At 35.4% G+C, this 20,845-nt stretch overlaps 1 protein-coding gene across 7 annotated transcripts in view; it reads right to left on the bottom strand.

Moving 5' to 3' along the window:
• PPP2R3A (protein phosphatase 2 regulatory subunit B''alpha) overlaps positions 1-20,845 on the bottom strand; it is a 187,994-nt gene that overhangs the window by 16,707 nt on the left and 150,442 nt on the right. For all 7 annotated transcript variants that reach the window (XM_035704779.2, XM_025448920.3, XM_025448918.3 and 4 more), the window contains 3 exons: positions 11,007-11,182; positions 9,871-9,989; positions 7,762-7,868 (listed from right to left, as the gene is read on the bottom strand). In XM_035704779.2, coding sequence (XP_035560672.1) covers positions 7,762-7,868; positions 9,871-9,989; positions 11,007-11,182 — 402 coding nt within the window. The remainder of the gene's footprint in view (positions 1-7,761; positions 7,869-9,870; positions 9,990-11,006; positions 11,183-20,845) is intronic.

The raw sequence follows: 20,845 nt of genomic DNA, 5'->3' as shown, positions 1-20,845 counted from the left end.
TGTTCAGTTTTCATATCTGTAAAATGGGGATAACAGTATCTACAAAATAAGGTTTTTGTGAGCACCTAGTGAATTATAATATTTAGAATAGTGCTTGGCACATAGTACACTTTGTGTGTATATGTTTATAAATTAACAGATTTATTTTTGCTTAAATAAAATGGCTTAATTTCTCCCTTTTATGTACTTGGGTCTGTTTTGTCATCCTTCTCATGCATTTTGAGAGGATAGCCTAATCAATTTATTTTAGTCTATAAGCTATAAATTTCCCCTTGCCCAGATCCCATAAGTTTTAATAAATATTATGCATAGTTCTAGAAAGACTATAATTTGTATTTTGACTTCTGCTTTAGCAGTTATTTTGAAATATATTAATATTTTTTTAGCTTTATTTTTAACTTCCTAGGTATGTGTGTTTTAGTTTTTAGTTAATTTCAGGCTGCATTTTAAGTTGCAATTTCCTTCATGCCTTAATTAATAGGCACTTCTGTGATGGTTCCATGTGTATTTGCTGGCTACCAGGTATACTCTTGAGTACCTCTATAAAATCCTACTAATTCTATATAATTATTTTTTGGCCTCTTTGATTTGTTGGTTTTTACATGGCTGTAGATGCCAATTTTTCCTTATATTTCTATCAGATTTATTTTATATACTGCATAACGTTCATAACTTATTTTCATTGCCAACTGCTGAAATACTGAAACATCTCTTTTAAAGCTTTGAATTCTACTTGTCTCATTAATGTTACCATAACTGACCTACTCTTGTTACTACATTGGACTCTTACCCCTTAGGGATGAATCTAAATAATAGTATACAGTTTGATTTTTAATCCAATGTGAATTTTGTGATTGATACTATATTTGGACTTATTTTAGCCATTTATTTTGTACTATTCTTTTGTCTACTATAGTGGACATCTGTTGTTCCTTTATTGGCATAGTATATTCCCCTCTTTTTCGGCCATATTTTCTAATTTCCCTTGGGAAAACCTGTGGTTTGGACAGACCTGATTCCTGTATAAGCCTAGTTCTAGGCCTCCTTTAGGAACTGGTTCAGGGATTGGACCCAAACTAAGCCAGTTAGAGTCAAAGGGACACAAATCCTAGGCTTTTGCTGGAGCTTAGGGGAAAGGGATTTTCTCTTTTATTTGAACTTGAAGCTATCAGGTGATCATCTTGCTGCCACATATGAATAACTTGCTATAAGTGAAAAGATGAAAGAAAACCACTATGTAAGAGATGAAAGAGAAAAAGTCTGAGTCTCTAAAGTAAGTTCTACCCCTGGACTTGTCAGTTATGTAAGCCTGCCTATGTATATATTTTTGCTTATGGCAATTTGAATTGAAGTTAAGTCACCTGCTACCAAAAAAAAGGATGCTGATTAACACATCTGCTTCTTAGTAGATTGAGTTTTCTTTACTGAATTTTTTCTACTTTATTGTTTTTTCTAAAAATTGATTAGAAAGTTTTCCATTTTTTTAATTCTTAGTGATTGAGCTTAAATTTTTAACACATACTTTTAACTCTAGTCATTGTTATAGAAATATAAATTATCAGCATCAATATTCTCTACTCTAATAAAGATTCATAGTATATTACCCCAACCTCCTTTTACTCCTAACAGTCTGTGATCAATATTTAGTTCTAAGAATAAATTTTACTAATTTTGTTGCTCTGATTACTTGCATCCCACTGTTTCCTCTAGAATCCATTTACCTTCTTGCTGAAGAATATCCCTTAATACTTCTTTCAGAGATAGTCTGTGGAAGTTAAGTTTTTTGCATCTTTGGATGTCTGAAAAGGTGTTTATTAGGTCCTCACATATAAGTAGGGATAGAATTCTAGATTCAAAGTTATTTTTCTTTGTAGTATTTGAACGATAGTGCTCCATTTCTTTTTGGGTTCACTTTGTGGTAATCTGTTTTTTGTCTCTGGTAGATTTTCAGTTCTTCTATCTTTCATGTTCTGAAATTTCACTCTAGTACAGGACCGGCAAACTATAGTCTGTGGGCCAAATCTCTCTTTCCACCTTTTTTTGTTACAGCCCAGTGAACTAAGAATGGTTTTGCCTTTTAAATTTGAAAGAAAATAATATTTTATGACATGTGAAAATGATAGGAAGTTTATATCTCACGGTGTATTAGAATTTTATTGGAAAACCACCACATTCATTTGCTTACATACTACCTATGGGTACTGTCATACCACAATGCCAGAGCTAAATAGTTGTGACAGAACTGTAAAACCTAAAATACCCACTACCTGCCCAGAAGAAATTTGCTGATTCCTGTGTATGTGTTTATTTTCTTAAATAGATAGTATTTTGGGAATTATCTGGCTATTATTTCTACTGGTTTCTGCAAGGATTTCTTACCCCAGTATCATAATCAATATCCCAAATCAAAAACTTTTTAGCTGTGCCTTTTATTATTCAGCCCAATGGTTGTGTTTTTCATTAAATTTTTTTTTTTTTATTTCCAAGAAAGTGGTCAGTCTTGTTTCAAGAGTACAATATTCTCTTACCTCTAAAAATGGTAAATGTACTCAACTGGAGATCTTGTTCTAATTGCTGAAGTGAGTCTCCTTCCAAGGGTGAAAGTTCTTCCATTTGTTGAGTATTTCATTGGTATTTGTAACTGTTTGATATCTGTCCACTTTTCTGTGTAGTTGGGAACGAACTGCTGCTTCTGTTTGCATTGGCTACTTAGGAGGGGGCAATCTGAGGTTACTAGTATTTTCAAGGAGAATGAAGGGATGGATGGGCCAGGCTGCTGGTGTGGATATTTCAGTGGATGTGCTTTCACTGCTCCAAGATCCCACACTCTTGCTTTTTGTCTTTCCTTTAAGGATAGGATGAGATATATAAAGGTTTGACCTACCTGGATGCTGCTTCTTCTGGTCTCCCTCTAGCCCTTGGTTTCAGTCAAATTCGAGTATATCACCCTTAAGTGCTGCTGCTTTTATTTGTAGCAATTATCTTCTCCGTCCTCCTGCATAGAACCTAAGCTCTGGCTCCCTCTTCAATCTTCAATCTGATCCCATCTGTTTTCCTTTAGTCCACTGAAAATTTCTCTTCCTAAGTGGTACTCTGTAGTTATTTTTAAGTGGTGTGAGAGACTGAAATAGTACATTTTTAGACTGCCTTCTTAAATGAGAAGCTGTTCTAAATTGTAGTTCCTATTTAGAAGTCCACTGTAGTTTTGTTTGTAGTCTAGTATGTATTTTGTAGATGGTCTATGGACAAAACCCACAAAGGTATTTTATCTATCTATTTCCAGGGAATAGTTTGCTATGGCTGCAAATAATAAGTTCCAATTTCTTTTTGCAGTTTTTGTTTCAGATGCACTGCTTTTTTTGAGGGTTCATTTTTTTTAAATTCAACCTTTGTCTTCCAGAATTGAATCCTTTTCTTTTAATAAGCGAGTTTATTCCATTTACATACACTGATCTAAAAATGCTTCCTTTACTTCTGTCATCTTTATGCTTTGTGGTCTGTGTTTTCATTTTGTGTGTACATGTTTTCTGATTGAATTAGAACACTTAGAGTCTGGCTTTGGTTTTTCAAGTGTTTATTTTAATTAGTATTCCTAAACTCTCATTTTGACTTACAGCTTTAAAGGCTATCTATGGAAGCCTTGCCAATGAAATTTACACATTTTCTTTCTCCTCTCCACCTCCCATTTTCAGTTACATTGTTACTTCTAGGATGTTTTACATATATTTCTTCCTCTTCTCTACATTCTAGTTTCAGCTGTTATTTTTTCCAGACTATTATGTTCTTATCTCTATTCTTTCTACATTTGAATGGATCAAATGCTGTTATTTCTTTTTCACAGTGGTTGCTCCATTTCCGGGCTCTTTATTTTGGTTTGGTTTGTTTCTTGGTTTTATGCTTATGTCCTTTTTAAAGAAGAGCTCATGGGTGCTATATTCCCTTCAGTTCTTATGTGTTTGGAAATACCATTTGTTCTTTCATGCTTGAATGTCATCTTGGGTTAGTATAAAATTTGGGGCTGTAGGGGTGCCTGGGTGGCTCATTTGGTTAAGTACCTGCCTTCAGCTCAGGTTATGATCCTGGAGTCCTGGGATCAAGCCTCTGTCTGGCTCCCTGCTCGGCAGGGAGCCTGCTTCTCCCTCTCCCTCTGCAGTTTCCCCTGCTTGTTCTCCCTCTGTAGGTCTTGTTCACTCACTCTCTCATATAGATAAATAAAATCTTTAAAAAAATAAAATTTGGGATTATATAATTTCTCTGAGAAGGTTGTATATATTGTTTCATGGTCTTCCAGTATTCAGTTTTACTATGGAGGTATCTGAGGCAAGGGTGATTTTTTCCCCCTTGTCTGATGACTTGAATTTTGTAAAAAAGGGAAAAATGGGGCACCTGGGTGGCTCAGTCGGTTAAGTGTCTGTCTTCAGGTCAGGTCATCATCCTGGAGTCCCTGCTCAGTGGGGAGTCTGCCTCTCCCTCTGTCCCTCACCCTGCTTGTGCTCTCACTCTTTCTCCCTCTCAAATAAGTAAAATCTTAAAAAAAAAAAATAAAAGGAAAAAACCCCTTAAATAAACTTTTATTTATGTCGTTGAATTCTGGCAAATTCAACATATATATGGAGAATCAATCATTATCAGAATTTTCTGGATATGGTGTGACTCCTGACCTTTCTAGATTTCAACTCTTGTTTTATTTTTATTTTTCAAAAAAAATTTTTTTTAATTTTTATTTATTTATGATAGTCACAGAGAGAGAGAGAGGCACAGAGACACAGGCAGAGGGAGAAGCAAGCTCCACACACCGGGAGCCCGACGTGGGACTCGATCCCGGGTCTCCGGGATCACGCCCCGGGCCAAAGGCAGGCACCAAACCGCTGCGCCACCCAGGGATCCCTTATTTTTATTTTTTAAGATTTATTTATTTATTCATGAGAGGCGCAGAGACATAGGCAGAGGGAGAAGCAGGTTCATCGCAGGGAGCCTGATGTGGAATTTGATCCTGGATCCCGGGATCATGACCTGAGCTGATGGTAGGCACCCAACCGCTGAGCCACCCAAGGGTCCCTCAAGTCTTGTTTTATTTTTAAAAAAGCTTTTATTGGAATCTTTTGGTTCCATTTGCTCTGTTGTCTAATACATATAACTTATATCCCTGTTGTTTTCCTTACATATACCTAATTTTCTTTTTGTTCTGCTATTCCATTCTATTCGGTCTTTTAAAGTCTTTCTCCACATCTCTATTTTTTTGTTACTGTAATCAAGAAATATAGATCCACAAAATGATTTTTAATGTTTACATGGAATTGTAGTATATATATGTAGGATAATTTTATTACTCCTATCAGTGAAAAGTTGGAGGCAATCTTTATTATAAACATCTACACATGCTCTTAACAGTATTGATACTGCTTCATAAGTAGACTATGGATGCTCAATGCCAAAAAATTTAGATCATGCTTGTGAATATACTCACCTGTGTTTTCTGATTCAGTAAGGCTTAAAATAATGAGTGATGAAATGATTTTTATGGGTTTCGGGGTCAGTGATAAAAATGAGATCTCAGTTTTGTGGCTAAGAATATTAAGGAAATCTCTAGATTAAAGAAAGTGGTTTGGTAATGGCTTCTTTAATACTCTCCAAAAAGATATTGAAGACTTAATGGTAGGTGTGTAAAATGTACAATCTCTGTGGAGGGCTACCTGACATTATGTACTGAACTGGATATTTCATTTTTATCCTTCTAGATCTACTCTTCGTTTAGTTTGTGCCCCAGGAGGCTGATCCAGATGGACCACATCAGTTAGTTGTCTTATCTTCCGGTTTCTTGTTGGAAGCTAATGGGAAGTACCAGCAGAACACGAAGGGATATAAAGAAAGTGAAATTGGGTATTTATTCTAGCAGCTCTCATCTGGGTTGACATCGTTTGACTAAATTCCCTTACTGAAGGTCACAAGTCCTGACTCTCTCCATATACTTACTCTCTTTGGGTTCTGATAATGGTTTTATCTCTTTGTCCTTTTAGGCCTAGGGGTGAAAGTGGCTCCCCACTGTTGCTAGTTCTGGGTGCCTGCATTATTTCGTGTTGGTTTCTCTAATCTGTGTTTTTGCAAGTATGCTGTTTTCTATACTTCTGGAAATATGTCCTATATATGTATAAAATGACATGTATATAAGATTATTCATTAGAACATTTTATTTCTAATAGCATAACTTTTCTCATAATGGTAATAACTATAGATTAGAATATTATACAGCTATAAAAACTTAGAACATTCATTAGATACATGTATGGAAGAACATTCATTAGATACATATATGGAATAATCTTCAATTTATTGTTTTTATTAATTTTTTTCATGCACTGAAAGCCCCAAAATATTTGTAAAGCCTCATTTATACCTTAGTAATCATAAAATACAAATGTTTTTGGTTTACCATACTGTTTTCTCAAGCTTTGTTTTTAGGTGTAATTGTTACATAAAAAATGATATGCATTTAATGAATGCATCTTGATCAATGTGGACATATACATACATCTGTGATACCACAACCAAGGTACTAAATATACCCATCACCTTCCTTCTCTTCTTGTGTATGTTTATTTTGTAGGAAGACTTGACATGAGATTTATCCTATTAACCTTTTAAAGTGCACAATACCAAATTTTAAACTGTAGGCACTATGTTGTACAGCAGATCTCTAGAATTTTTATACAAGTGTGGAAAAAACTAGGTACCAAACAATGAATGCTACCATATGTGTAAGGGAAAAAAGTAATGTAACAATGTATATGTGTATTTGCTTTTTTATTTTTTTTAAATGTAGGCTCCATACCCAGTGTGGAGCCCAACACTGGATTTGAACTCATGACCCTGAGATTGACACCTGAACTGGGATCAAGAATTGGATGCTTAACTGACTGAGCCTCCCAGGCACCCCTGAATTTGCTTCTTTATCTATCTGCCTGCCTATCTATCTATCTATCTATCTATCTATCTATCTATCTATCTGACAGTGGGATAGAGAGTCTTTTTTGGAAGGGTACATAAAATGATCTCAGTGATTGTTGCTTCTGGGAAGGAAAACTGGGCAGTAGGAAACTTTACTATGTAATCCTTTGGTTTCTTTGAATATTAAAACATACAGATGTATTACCTATTCAAAAAATGTATTACATTAATAATTAGGATTAATTAAGAGTCTTAGAGGAACTGCTGAAGGAATCCCTAGAAGATGATGGAAAAGAGCCAACAAATTATAAAGTTGCTGAAATGTTCTAAGCAGTGAAAGTCTTGGATAATTTCTCACCATGGTCCCTTTATGGAATTAAGTAAGCCCTATTATAAATCCCATGTAGAAGTAACTTCTTGTTCAGGGTTGAATGCACAAAACCATGTATGGTAAAGGTTTGTTTTAAAAATATATTTTTATTATTTAAAAAAGCTTCAGTTCTTTTAGCCTTGTCCTGTATTTACGGGACTTACTAACATCCCTACAAAGTAGTATGACTCCACAATGATCTTAGCTTCCAGTGAAAAGTACAATTTTATAAAAGGAAATGGGAATGAGAAGAGTTTTCAGGAAATTAGTGAAGAAGGGAAGAGAAGACTGCTGGGAAAAATATTCAACTAAAGTTGATTATAATCCATTTTTATGATATTAAAAAAATAAGGATTACTAGTTTGATTTTTCAAGGTGGTTTTAATATTTCTGAGATGGTTACCCCTGTTTAAAAAGTTCTTCAAGACCCAGGGAAATTCACTCACCCTTCCTGGAACTGTGCTTGGGCAGATTCCTCTGCAACAAGAGTCTCATATTCCTCAGCTGCGAACCTGTCCCAGTCAGAAGGCTCAGGCCCCTCATTCTCAATATCCTGATTGCAAAGAGGACAGGAAACAAAAATAATCAAAGACAAACCATTGGAGATAGGTTGTTTGTTTGTTTTTAGTGATACACATTTGTGATGACCTATCTGAAAATGTTTCATCTTAACATATTAAAAGAGGTGCTAAAGTTACACTGCTGAAGTGTTTTCTGTGCCTCCAATCACAAAAATTATAGTGAACCAGTCGGCAGCTAATTCTTCAGATGCAGATTCTTTTGCCTGATTATAATCAGAGGCCATGCCCTGGCTCGCCTTCTCCCTGGCATTTTGCACAGCACCTATCTGGAATGATTTGTGGTTTTTGCATATGCCCACCTGAAATATACCATCCCTTTCTCTGGCACATTTTTATTGCTTCTGTAAAAGTCAGCTCAGATGTCCTGTCATCTGTGCTATCTTCCTGGAAACAGCCCTTCCCCAAATAATCTCTTTGCTATACTGTATATGCTTGATTGCTACTTTTTGCTTTTTTTTTTTAAACTCTATTTGACCATATGTCTCTTCAACACAGTGTCTGAAATTTACTGAGCACTTTTTTTTTTTTAAGATTTTATTTATTCATGAGAGAGAGAGAGTGAGAGAGAGAGGTAGAGACACAGGCAGAGGGAGAAGCAGGCTCCATGCAGGGAGCCCGATGCGGGACTCGATCCCAGGTCTCCAGGTTCACACCCCGGGCTGAAGACGGTGCTAAACCGCTCGGCCACCAGGGCTGCCCTACTGAGCACTTTATGTTTTTTTTTATAAATTTATTTTTTTATTGGTGTTCACTTTGCCAACATACAGAATAACACCCAGTTATTGAGCACTTTCTAACTAAAAATGTTCTTTGCATATCAGAACAAATCTTGATATACTGTCACTTCTTACAAAGTAAAATTTATAACACAAATAGAAGAAATGAAGGGGGGGAAAAGGCTATACATTTTCTTTTCCTTCTACAATATGGGCAGTATCTTGGATTATATATTCCAGGTTAAATGTTTTTCCATGATTAAAATGAGCACTGCCCTTGGATGTAAGGTTAGTTATGCCTAGAAGAATGCAAATACCTCAATATTGACCATACAATGTGTTATGACAGTTAATCCATTTTAAGAACCCCTACCCCATCCCCATTTCTTTCTTCCTTTCCTCTCCTTTCTCCTCTCCTTTCTCCTCTCCTCTCCTTTCTTTCTTTCTTAAGGGATATAAAATAATGGGCACCTCTGAATCAATGAAACATAATTCTGACTTTAGGTTAGTGACAATGGGCCTTGATATGCTCCAAGATCAGATACAGAGACTTTGTTTCTGGAAGGTGATCTTTGTGTTCTTACTACTGTTTAGGTCAACATGTGGAAGAAAAAGAAAAGACCAGAAGTTTCCTGTAGTTGTACTCTTGCAGGACCACTGGAAACAGTCCTTTTCTATCAACATAATTTTTACTTTTCAAATAAGGGAATAGAAATATTGATATTCTGCCCTTTTTCTTTGAACAGACCATATGATATTCAGGGTTTTTTGAGGGTCTACAGGTTAGTGTCTATTCAGGTGTAGAATGACTTCAAACTGACAGTCCTGCACAACAGTCATTAACACTTGAAACAGTGTTATATTATCTGAGGTTTGTTCTTCATGAGAATGTCTGGTTTTCGTTATGATGGGGAGAGCTATTTACATGTCATTCTGGAAATGAATGGTACAGTTAATCCCAATATGCTTTCTAATAAAGATGTGCCTATTGATAAATATTTAATTTGGAAGGACAAATTTTTTCCAAACCTTTTAAAAACTATTTTCTAATATATATGTAAGTACACAGGCCATACAGTTCACTCAATGATAGGCAGATGGAGGTTACCTAAACTTAAAGATTAGCTGGGGGGAAAGATGAGCTCTAGGTCCATTTTTGTTTTTTCAGTATGTGATGTTATAAATGTTACGTCTTAATTTTTATCTGTAGCATACAACCCTGATACTGCAGCTCTCAAATAGAAGTTAAAACCAGTACCTTCTGGACCGCAAAGGGATCTCTCTGTTCATGGTCTAAGTATTTCTCCAGATTAAAGAAAGTGTCATAAAAGATGTGTGCCATTCTGCATCTCTTCAGATCTCGTAGTGTTATTTTGCCTATGTAAAAACAAATCGAGTAAATATCAAGAATGTTTTGGTAAGTGAAATCTTTTACTGAAGTTCAAAGATATATGTATATGCTAATTTTATTACACAAGATCCCATTTTTTTGAGCTGAAACTGACATAAAGTTCACCATTTTAATGTACAATTCTGTGACTTTTATTTAGTACATTCACAATGCTGTGCAAACATCACTACTATTCAGTTCTGTAATACTTCTTTACCTCGAAAGGAAACTCTCCATCTGTCAAGCAGACTTTTCCCAACTCCCCTTACCCCAAGCCCTGGACAACTGCTAATCTGCTTTCTCTATGGACAAATTTTTTTCTTTATAAAGACTTACGGTGGCCCAGGGCAAGGGAGAAGGAGAGAGATAATCTCAAGCAGACTCACTGCTGAGCATGGAGCCCCATGTGGGGCTTGATCTCACAACCTTGAGATCATGACCTAAGCCAAAATCAAGAATTGGATGCTTAACCAACTGAGCCACCCAGGTGTTCCTCTATGGAAAAATTTTTTTTCTTTTCTTTTAAAAGATCTTATTATTTATTTATTTATTTATTTATTTATTTATTTATTTATTTATTTTCTTTTTTAAAAAGATCTTATTTTATTTATTTATTCACTCATTCTTTCTTTCATTCATTCATTCATTGGAGAGACAGAGAGCGAGAGAGGCAGAGACACAGGCAGAGGGAGAAGCAGGCTCCATGCAAGGAAGGAGCCCAACATGGGACTTGATCCTGGGACTCCAGGATCATGACCCGGGCCAAAGGTAGGTGCTAAACCTGCTGAGCCACTCCGGGATCCCTGGAAAAATTTCTTCAGTAGGATTTGCTATTAACTGTTGGTTCCACACTAATAGTAAATAAGAAATGTAAATATTTCTGTATTTCGGAAGTCAGTATGGAAGACTCTGGAAGTTATTAAAGAATTTAGGACAATCTGGGATTAAATACCCCACTCTATTATACAGGTGAAAAGTGCAAATGAACTTTTACTCAATCTTACCTTCAGTGGCTGGCTTTACCAAGTCAAGCATCTGGCACAGCAAATCATGGAATGGCAAGGGCTCAATGCCCATGGCTTCCATCCGTTCACACTGCTCCTCATAGAAGTACTCTAGCTCGTACATGGAGAGTACACCGTCCCCATCCACATCCATGCAGCGGAACCAATACTCAATACTAGGAGATAAGGACACTCATTACCAATGGCCTGGTAAAGGTCCTTTACTTACAGATTTAGTACTGCCCATGTTTCTTTTAAAGTAAGTTAGAAAAAAAAAAAAAGTAAGTTAGATGTGTATATACTTGGGACTTAGAGAAACACAGTTTTACAAAATTTGTTAGGAAAACTAGCAGATCCCTTCTTCCTATTATTATTTTCCCTTACCCAGAAACAACTACTTTCAACACCTGATTATTTTGGTTTTTATATTTTCAGTTAAGATGCTTATATTATTCCTTCCTTACATTTCAGTTTCAAGAATTATATATGAATTTTGTACTATGAAAGATGAGGTTTTAGCTCTTTTACCTCTCATTCCACTTTACTTACATGCCCTTCTGGACCCTCGTAATGGAAATTACTCAAGATTCAGAGTTTATAAGTTTTTATTTTTCTTTTATCTCTTATTTGCTTAGATTTGTGTCTATGTAACTATTCAATGTCCCTATCTGCCACTTTTCTACATCCACAAATCAGTTGCATCAGGGTTCCTTTTTTTTTTTTTTTTAAGATTTTATTTATTCATGAGAGACGCAGAGAGAGAGGCAGAGACATAGGCAGAGGGAGAAGCAGGCTTCATGGAGAGAGCCTGATGTGGGACTCGATCCTGGGTCTCCAGGATCAGGCCCTGGGCTGAAGGCGGCGCTAAACCGCTGAGCCCCCCGGGCTGCCCTGCATCAGGGTTCTATCAACTGGATTTTCTTGGTGAAGTATTTTTGCTTCCTTCGGACCTACTGTAACCTGGACTTGTTGCTCTCTAGGTTGGGTTCACAGTTTCATCCCAGGGATTTCTTTCACCTTTCTCTCATTTCTTGTATCTCACACTTTCCTCATTCTTGGTTGACTTCTTTGTTTAGTGTAACACACCTTTCAGTAGCTTCTTGAAAAGGGGAGGATGGCAGGTAAATTTTTTGAGATCTTGGATAGTTGAAAATACCTTTTATCCACCTCCTAACTTGGTTGATATTTTGGCTAGTTATAGAATTATACCTTAGTGGTGCTTTTCCTTCAGTATATCAAAGGCAGTCATTCAGTCTTCTACCTATCCATTATTTTTGAAAAGTCTAAAGCCATGCTGATGTCTGATCCTTTGACTATAATAATCTGTTTTGTTTGTTTTCTTTAAACCCTGTAGTGGTTTCTCTGGGTCCCTGGTGTTTCGAAATATCCTGGGTCTAATTCATCTATTTTCTTGGGCTTTCTGAAAGCCTACTCAATTTGGAAACTAGTATCCTTTAGTTCTTGGAAATTTTCTTAAATTATTTTATTTCTTCCCTGCCTTTTTACCCTTATGCATTCTTTTTACAGAACTCCTGTTACTCACATCTGCATGATCAGTATATGGTAGCCACTATCTATATGTGGCTAGTCCAATTTGAAGTATCTTTTAGTGCAAATACACAACAGACTTTGAAGACTTAATACTAAAAAAAGTAAAATAATATTTTTGTATTGATTACATGTTCAAATAACATTTCAGATATATTGGGTTAAATAAGATACATAATTGCAATTAATTTTGTTTCTCTATACTTTGTGGCTAAATTTTCTTTATAATTTTCTTTTCAACATTTTAGGTAAAAATTGTGTTTAAGGTATAAAATGAGATAATTTAATATACATAGGAAACAATTATGAAAACTACTTATTCTTTTTTTTTTTAAATATTTTTTTAAATTATTATTTATTTATGATAGTCACACAGAGAGAGAGAGAGAGGCAGAGACACAGGCAGAGGGAGAAGCAGGCTCCATGCACCGGGAGCCCGACGTGGGATTCGATCCCGGGTCTCCAGGATCGCGCCCTGGGCCAAAGGCAGGCGCTAAACCGCTGCGCCACCCAGGGATCCCATAAAGGGACTTTTCTTAAGATGAAAAGAAAGGATGCTAATTAGTAACAAGAAGACATAAAATAGAAGTCTCTCTGGTAAAGGTAAATATGTAGTAAAAGCGATGGATTAAAAGACAAATGTAGTAAAAATTATAAATTATTAGTTATGAGAAATACAAGATAAAAGATGTAAGATGTGATATCAGAAACAATGTGGAGGGCAGAATAAAATGGAGAGCTTTAGAATGTGTTCAAACTTAATTTCTAATTTAAAACACTTTTTAATATAGGTGGTTATATGTAAGCGACATGGTCTACAAACCAATGACCTGTGGTAGATACACAAAAGATAAGGAGAGAGGAATCTAAGCATCTAGCTAAAGAAATACATCAAACCACACAGGAAGAGAGCATGAAAAGAAAAAAAATGCACAGAGAAACTACAAAATAGCAAGAAAACAATTAAAATGGTAGTCACTAGGGACGCCTGGATGGCTCAATGATTGATTGTCTGTCTTTGGCTCAGGGCTTGATCCCGGGGTCCCAGGACCGAGCCCCTCATCGGGCTTTCTGCATGGAGCCTGGTTCTTCCTCTGCTTGTGTCTCTGCCTCTCTCTGTCTCTCATGAATAAATAAATAAAATCTTTAAAAAAATGGTAGTAACTATATATTGTCAATAATTACCTTAAATATAAATGAAATACATTCTCTAATGAAAAGACAAAGTGGCGGAATGGATAAGAAAATAAGACCTATCCGTATGCTGCCTAAAGACATTTTTTTTTTTAAAGAGACACTTTAATTTTTTTTAAATTTTTATTTATTTATGATAGTCACACAGAGAGAGAGAGAGAGAGTGAGAGAGGCAGAGACACATACAGGCAGAGGGAGAAGCAGGCTCCATGCACCAGGAGCCCGACGTGGGATTCAATCCCGGGTTTCCAGGATCGCGCCCTGGGCCAAAGGCGGGTGCCAAACCGCTACGCCACCCAGGAATCCCAAAGAGACACTTTAGATGTAAGCACATGCACAGACTAAAAGTGAAGTGATAGAAAAAAGATATTCTGTGCAAATAGATAGCAAAAGAAAGCTGGAGTAGCTATTCTTACATTAGACCAAAGGCCTTAAAACAAAGACTATAATAGGAGACCAAGAGCATTATATAATAATATAAAAGGGTCAACACAACAAGAACATATTTCTAAGTATTTATGCACTTAAAATACAGCAACATCTAAATGCATGAAACAAATATTACCAGATCTAAAATGGAGAAATAGCAATAAAATAAGTAGGGGACTTTAGTATACCACTGTCAACAGAGGATCACCCAAAAAGAAAATTGATAAGGAAACAATGACTTTATTGATTTATTTTTAAAAAGATTTTACCTATTTATTCATGAGAGACATGCAGAGAGAGGCAGAGACATAGGCAGAGGGAGAAGCAGGCTCCCTGTCGGGGAGCCCTATGTGGGATTTGATCCCAGGAACCCAGGGATCAGAACCTGAGCCAAAGGCAGATGCTCAACCACTGAGCTACTCAGGTGTCCCAGGAAACACTGACTTTAAATGACATGTTAGACTAGACAGACTTAATAGATATATACAGAATATTTCATCCAAAAGCAAAGAATAAACAGTTTTCTTAGGTACACAGGGCACATCCTCCATTGTGTTAGGTAACAAAACAAGTCTCAATAAATTTAAGATGATTGAAATAATATCAAGCATCTCTTTTTTCCCAAAGACTTATTTTAGAGTGAGCAAATGAGTGTGGGGAGGGGCAGAGGGAGAGAATCTTCAAGCAGACTCCCCACTGAGTACAGAGCCCTACATAGGCCAGACCGCCAATATCCATGAGACCATGACTTGAGCTGAAACCAAGAGTTGGACACTCAACCAACTGAGCGACCCAGGTACTCCTCAAGAATCTTTCCTAAGCATAATTGTATGAAGCTAGACATCAACTATTAGAAAACTGAGAAATTCACAAATGTGTAGAGATTAAACAATATGGTATTGAACAATCAATGGGCCAAAGAAGAAATCAAGAGAAAGCAAAAAATACTTTGAGACAAATATAAAAATGAAAAATAATACACCAAAACTTAGGGGATACAGCAAAAGCAGTTTTAAGAGGGAAGTTCATAGTGATAAATGCCTACATCAAGAGAACAAGGAAAATTTCAAATAAGCCAACTTTATATCTCAAGGAACTAGAAAAAGAACAAATGAAGCCCAAAGTTAGTAGAATGAAGGAAATAACAAAGATTAGAGTGGAAAAAAATGAAACAGACTAAAAAGTTAGAAAAAATAAATGAAACTAAGAGCTGGTTCTTTATGAAGCTAAATGAAACTGACAAACCTCTAGCTAGAACTCACAAAATAAGGAAAAAGGACTCAAAATAAGAAATGATAGAAAATCAGTAATAATGTATAGTAGATACATAAAAGATAGAGAAATCTATCTTACCCAAAAGTAAGTCATTAAACTACAAAGGAAGAGAGCATGAGAAGAAACAGAGGAATTACAAAAGAGCAAGAAAAAAAATGAACATGGCAATAACTATACACCTATCAATAATTACTTTAAATGTAAATAAAATACATTCTCTTATCAAAAGACAGAATGGAAGAATGGAAAAGAAAATAAGACCCATATATGCTGCCTAAAGTTAGATACATTAGATATAATGATATGCACAGACTGAAAGTGATAATATTTAACAGCCAATACTACAGAAATACAATCATAAAAGACTACTGTGAAAAATTATACAACAAATTTGACAATCATGATAAATTCCTAGAAACATACAATATCCCAAGACTGAACCGTGAAGAAATAGAAAATCTGAAGAGACTGAATATTTGTAAGGAGATTAAATCAGTATTCAAAACCTACACCAAACATAAGCCCAGGACCAAATGGGCTCACTGGTGAATTATACCAAACATTCAAAAAGAATCAATACTAATCCTTCTTAAACTCTTCCAAAAAAAAAAAAAAAAAAGATTAGAGAATACTTCCACACCCATTTCAAGAGGGCAGTATTATCTTGATAATAAAACAAAGACACCACAAGAAAATTACAGGTCAATATTTGATGAACGCTGATTCAAAAATCCTCAATAAAATATTAAACTCAAATTCAGTAATGAATCAAAAGGATCATACACCATGATAAAATGGGAATTATTCCAGGGATGCAAGTATGGCTCAACATCTGCAAATCAATCAATGCAATGTACCACATTAATGAGATGAAGGATAAAAAAAATCCCTGTATCAATAGGTGTAGAAAAAGCATTTGATAAAATTCAATATTCATGTATGATAAAAACTCTCAACAAAGTGGGTACAGACAAGCTCACATCTAATATCATATTCAATGGTGGAAAGCTGAAAGTTTTTTCCTGTAATATCAGGAACAACAGAAACATACGTACTATCACCATTTTTATTCAAGATAGTACTAGAAGCCCTAGCCAGAGCAATAGGCAAGAAATAAAAGGGATCCAAATTGGAAAGGGAAGAAGTAAAACTGTTAATTCTTCAGATGACATATTATATACAGAAAACCCTAAAGAATCCACCAAAAAACTGTTAGAACTAATAAACTCTGTGTAGTTGCAGGATACAAAAATCAACAGGAAGCAGAAAAACTAACCCACTTATAGCTATTCTTTTGGATTATTCCAAAAGAATAAAATACCTGGGAATTAATTTAACCAAGGAAGTGAAAGACCCGTACACTGAAAACTATCGGACACTGATGATAACAACAACAACAACAACAACAAAAACTGAAGATGACACAAATGCAAAGATAGTTCATGTTCACAGATTGGAAGAATTATCATAGTTAATATTACTCAAAGCAATCTACAGATTCAGTGCAATCCCTATAAATATTCCAATAGCATTTTTTACAGAAAGAGAACAAATAGTCCTAAAATTTGTATGGAATGACAAAAGACCATGAATAGCCAAAGCAATATTGAGCAACAAGAAAAAACCTGGAGACATCATACTACTTGATTTCAAAATATACTACATAAAGCTTCAGTAATCAAAACAACAACAATGTGGTACTGGCATAATAACAGACACACAAATCAATGAAACAGCCCAGAAATAGACCCATGCATATCCTTGATGTAGGATAAAGGAGCCAATGATACTAAATGGAGAAGGGGGAGTCTCTTCAATAAACGGTGTTGGAAAAACTGACAGCCATATGCAAAAGAATGAAACTGGACTACTGTCTTACACAATACACAAAAATAAATTCAAAATGTATTAAAAAACTGAGTATGAGGCACCTGAGTGGCTCAGTTGGTTAAGTGTCTGCCTTTGGCTCAGGTCATGATCCCAGGGTCCTGAGATTGAGCCTGTGTCTGGCTTCTTGCTTAGTGGGAAGAAGCTGCTTCTCCTTCTCCCTTTCCCTTTGCTCCTCCATCTGCTCATGTGTGCGCGCTCTCTCAAATAAATGAATAAAAAAATCTTTAAAAACCTTGAATGTCATAAAACTATAAAACTGCTAGAAGAAAATACAGGCAGTACACTCCTTGGTATCATCTTGGCAACGATTTTTTGGATTTGACACCAAAAACAGAGGTAACAAAAGCAAAAATAAACAGACTACATTAAACTAAATAAGCTTTTGCAGAGGAAAGAAAATCATCAACAAAATAATAAGCAACCCCCTGAATGGGTGAAAATATTTGCAAATTATGTATCTGATAAGGAGTGTATGTCCAAAGTATATAAAGAAGTCATACAACTCAATAGCAAAAAAAACCCCAACAACAACAACAACAAACCCACCCCCAAAACAAAAAACCAACTGATTAAAAAGTGGGCAAAGGACTAAATAAACATTTTCTTAAATATACACAGATGGTCAGTAGGTACACAGAAGATACTCAACATGATTAATTATCAGGGAAATGCAATTCAAAAATATATTGAAGTATCACTCATACCTGTTAGAATGACCGTCAACCAAAAATACTAGAAATAAGAAGTGTTAGTAAGGATGTGGAAATAAATACACCTATGTACTGTGGTGAGAAAAACTGGTGTAACTACAATGGAACACAATATTGAAGTTTCTCAGAAAGTTATAAATAGAATTACTGAATGATCTAGCAATTCTACCTTTGGTTACTTATCTGAAGAAAATGAAAGCAGTAACTTGAAAAGATACATTCCCCCCCAGCCCCATGTTCAATTCCATGTGGCATTATTTATAATAGGTAAAAGATGGAAACATCCACCGATAGATGAATAAAGAAAATGTGGTATATATACACAGTGAAATATTACTCAGTAATAAAAAATGATTTGATTAAAAAAATGGTTGGAAGACCTGAATAGACTTTGTTTTTTTAAAGGTTTATTTATTTTATAGAGAGAGAACATGAGCAAGCACACATGAATGGGAGGGCTAGAAGGAGAGGAAGAGAATCTCAAACAGAATCTGCACCCAATGCAGAGTCCAATGTGGGGCTCAACCTCACAACCCTGAGATCATGACCTGAGCCAACACCAAGAATTGGAGGCTTAACTGACTTTACCACCCAGGTGCCCCTTGAATAGATATTTTTCTAAAGGAGACCTACAGATGGCCAACAGACACCTAAAAAGGTGCTCAGCATCACTAATCCGCAGGGAAATGCAAATTAAAACCACAATGAGATATCACTTCACACCTTGCAGAATGGCAAAAATAAAAAAACACAAGAAATAATGAGTGTTGGTGAGGATATGGAGAAAAAGGAGAACTCTTATGTACTATTTGTGGGAATGCAAACTGGTACAGCCACTGTGGAAAACAGTATGGAGGTTCCTCAAAAAATTAAAAACAGAATTACCATGTGATCCAGTAATTCCACTACTGGGTATTTACCTAAAAAAACAAAAATACTATTTTAAAACCATATACGCACCCCATGTTTACTTCACTGTTACTGACAACAGCCCAAGATATGGAAGCAACCCAAGTACCCATGGATAGCTGAATGGAGGAAGATGTGGTGTGTGTATATATATTTTTTCATTGTGCGTGTGTGTGTGTGTGTGTGTGTGTGTATACACACACATATATAAAAGAAATCTTGCTTTTTGCAAACAACATGGATGGACTACAGGGTATAAGGTTTAATGAAATATAAGTTGGTCAGAGAAAGACAAATATCATACGATTTCACTCATATACGAAATTTAAGAAACAAAGCAAACAAAAAAATTGCAAACAGGAAACCCAGACTCTTAAATACAGAGAACAAATTGGTGGTTGCCAGAGGGGACATGGGTGGGGGGGGATGGGTGAAATAGAGGTAACTGACAGTACACTTATCCTGATGAACACTGAGAAATGTATAGAATTGTAAGACAGTTATAACATACACCTGAAACTAATATAACACTGTATGTTAATTTTAAAAAGTCAGGAGATGGAATCCTGCCATTTGTGACAACATGGATGGACCTTGAAGGCATTATGCTAGATGAAATAAGTCAAACACAAATACTCTATGATCTCACTTATATTTGAAATCTAAAAAAAAAAAAAAAAAAAAAGACTGAGGTCACAGACACAGTAAAAAGATTGGTGGTTACCAGAGTGTAGAGTGGGAGGGGGGCAAACAAGGTGAAGGTGGGGAAAAGGTACAAGCTTCCATTTATAAGATAAGTCAGACCTGGGGATGTAATGTACCACATAATGAGTATAGTTAAAATACTTTATCGCACATTTGAAGGTTGCTAAGATAATAGATCTTAAAAGTTTTCAAAAGAAAAATTTATATGTATGATGATGAATGTTAAGTGGACTTATTTTGGTGATCACTTTGCAATATATATGAATATCAGATCATTACATTGTATATCTGAAACCAATATCGTATTTCAGTTATACCTTAACATAAAAACAACCTTTTAAAAAAGAAGCAAGTTGGAATTGTAGTTAAGTAATCTGGGGTCAGTTTTGCATCCTGTATACTGAAGAGTTTCAAGTTAGAAAAAAATTTGGGGTTTTACTTTATTTACTGTGGTTAAAAGCACCATTATATTTGTTCATAACTCAGTCATAATTTGGGAAGATAAATTAATTTTGAGTCTCAAAAAATTGTCTCATTTGCTACCAGCATATTTTCCATTTTGGCACAGTAATGAAACAGTATTCAGAAAGAGGAAAGAAAATAAAGATAGTGATTTCATTGTCTTTGGATACATATCCAGAAGTAGGATTACTGGATCATATGGTAGTTCTGTTTTTACTTTTATGAGGAATTGCCATACTGTTTACCATAATGAATGAACCAATTTACATTCCCATCAACAGTATACCAGGGTTCCCTTTTCTCCACATCCTTGCCAATCATTATTATCGTTTTATAACAGATGTTCTAACAGGTTGGAGGTAACACTGTGGTTTTGATTTGCGTTTCCCTGATGGTTAGTGATGTTGAGCATTTTTTAATTTACTAGTTGGCTATTTATTTTTAATTTTTTAATTTTTAATTAGAATTTTAAATTAAAAAATTATTACTTAATTAAAAATTTTTAAAATTTAGCTAAGATACACTGTATTAATTGCAGGGGAAGAATTTAGTGATTCATCTGTTGCATATAACACCCAGTGCTCATTACATCAAGTGCCCTCCTTTTTAATTTTTTAAAAAGATTTTATTTATTTTATTTATGAGAGACACACAGAGAGAGGCAGATACAGGCAGAGGGAGAAGCAGGATCCCTGTGAGGAGCCTGATGTGGGACTC

The sequence above is a fragment of the Canis lupus genome, chromosome 23 (assembly GCF_003254725.2).
Source record: "Canis lupus dingo isolate Sandy chromosome 23, ASM325472v2, whole genome shotgun sequence".
In the NCBI taxonomy this organism is placed as follows: Eukaryota; Metazoa; Chordata; class Mammalia; order Carnivora; family Canidae; genus Canis; species Canis lupus.
This window is presented reverse-complemented; position numbering and strand designations above follow the sequence as displayed.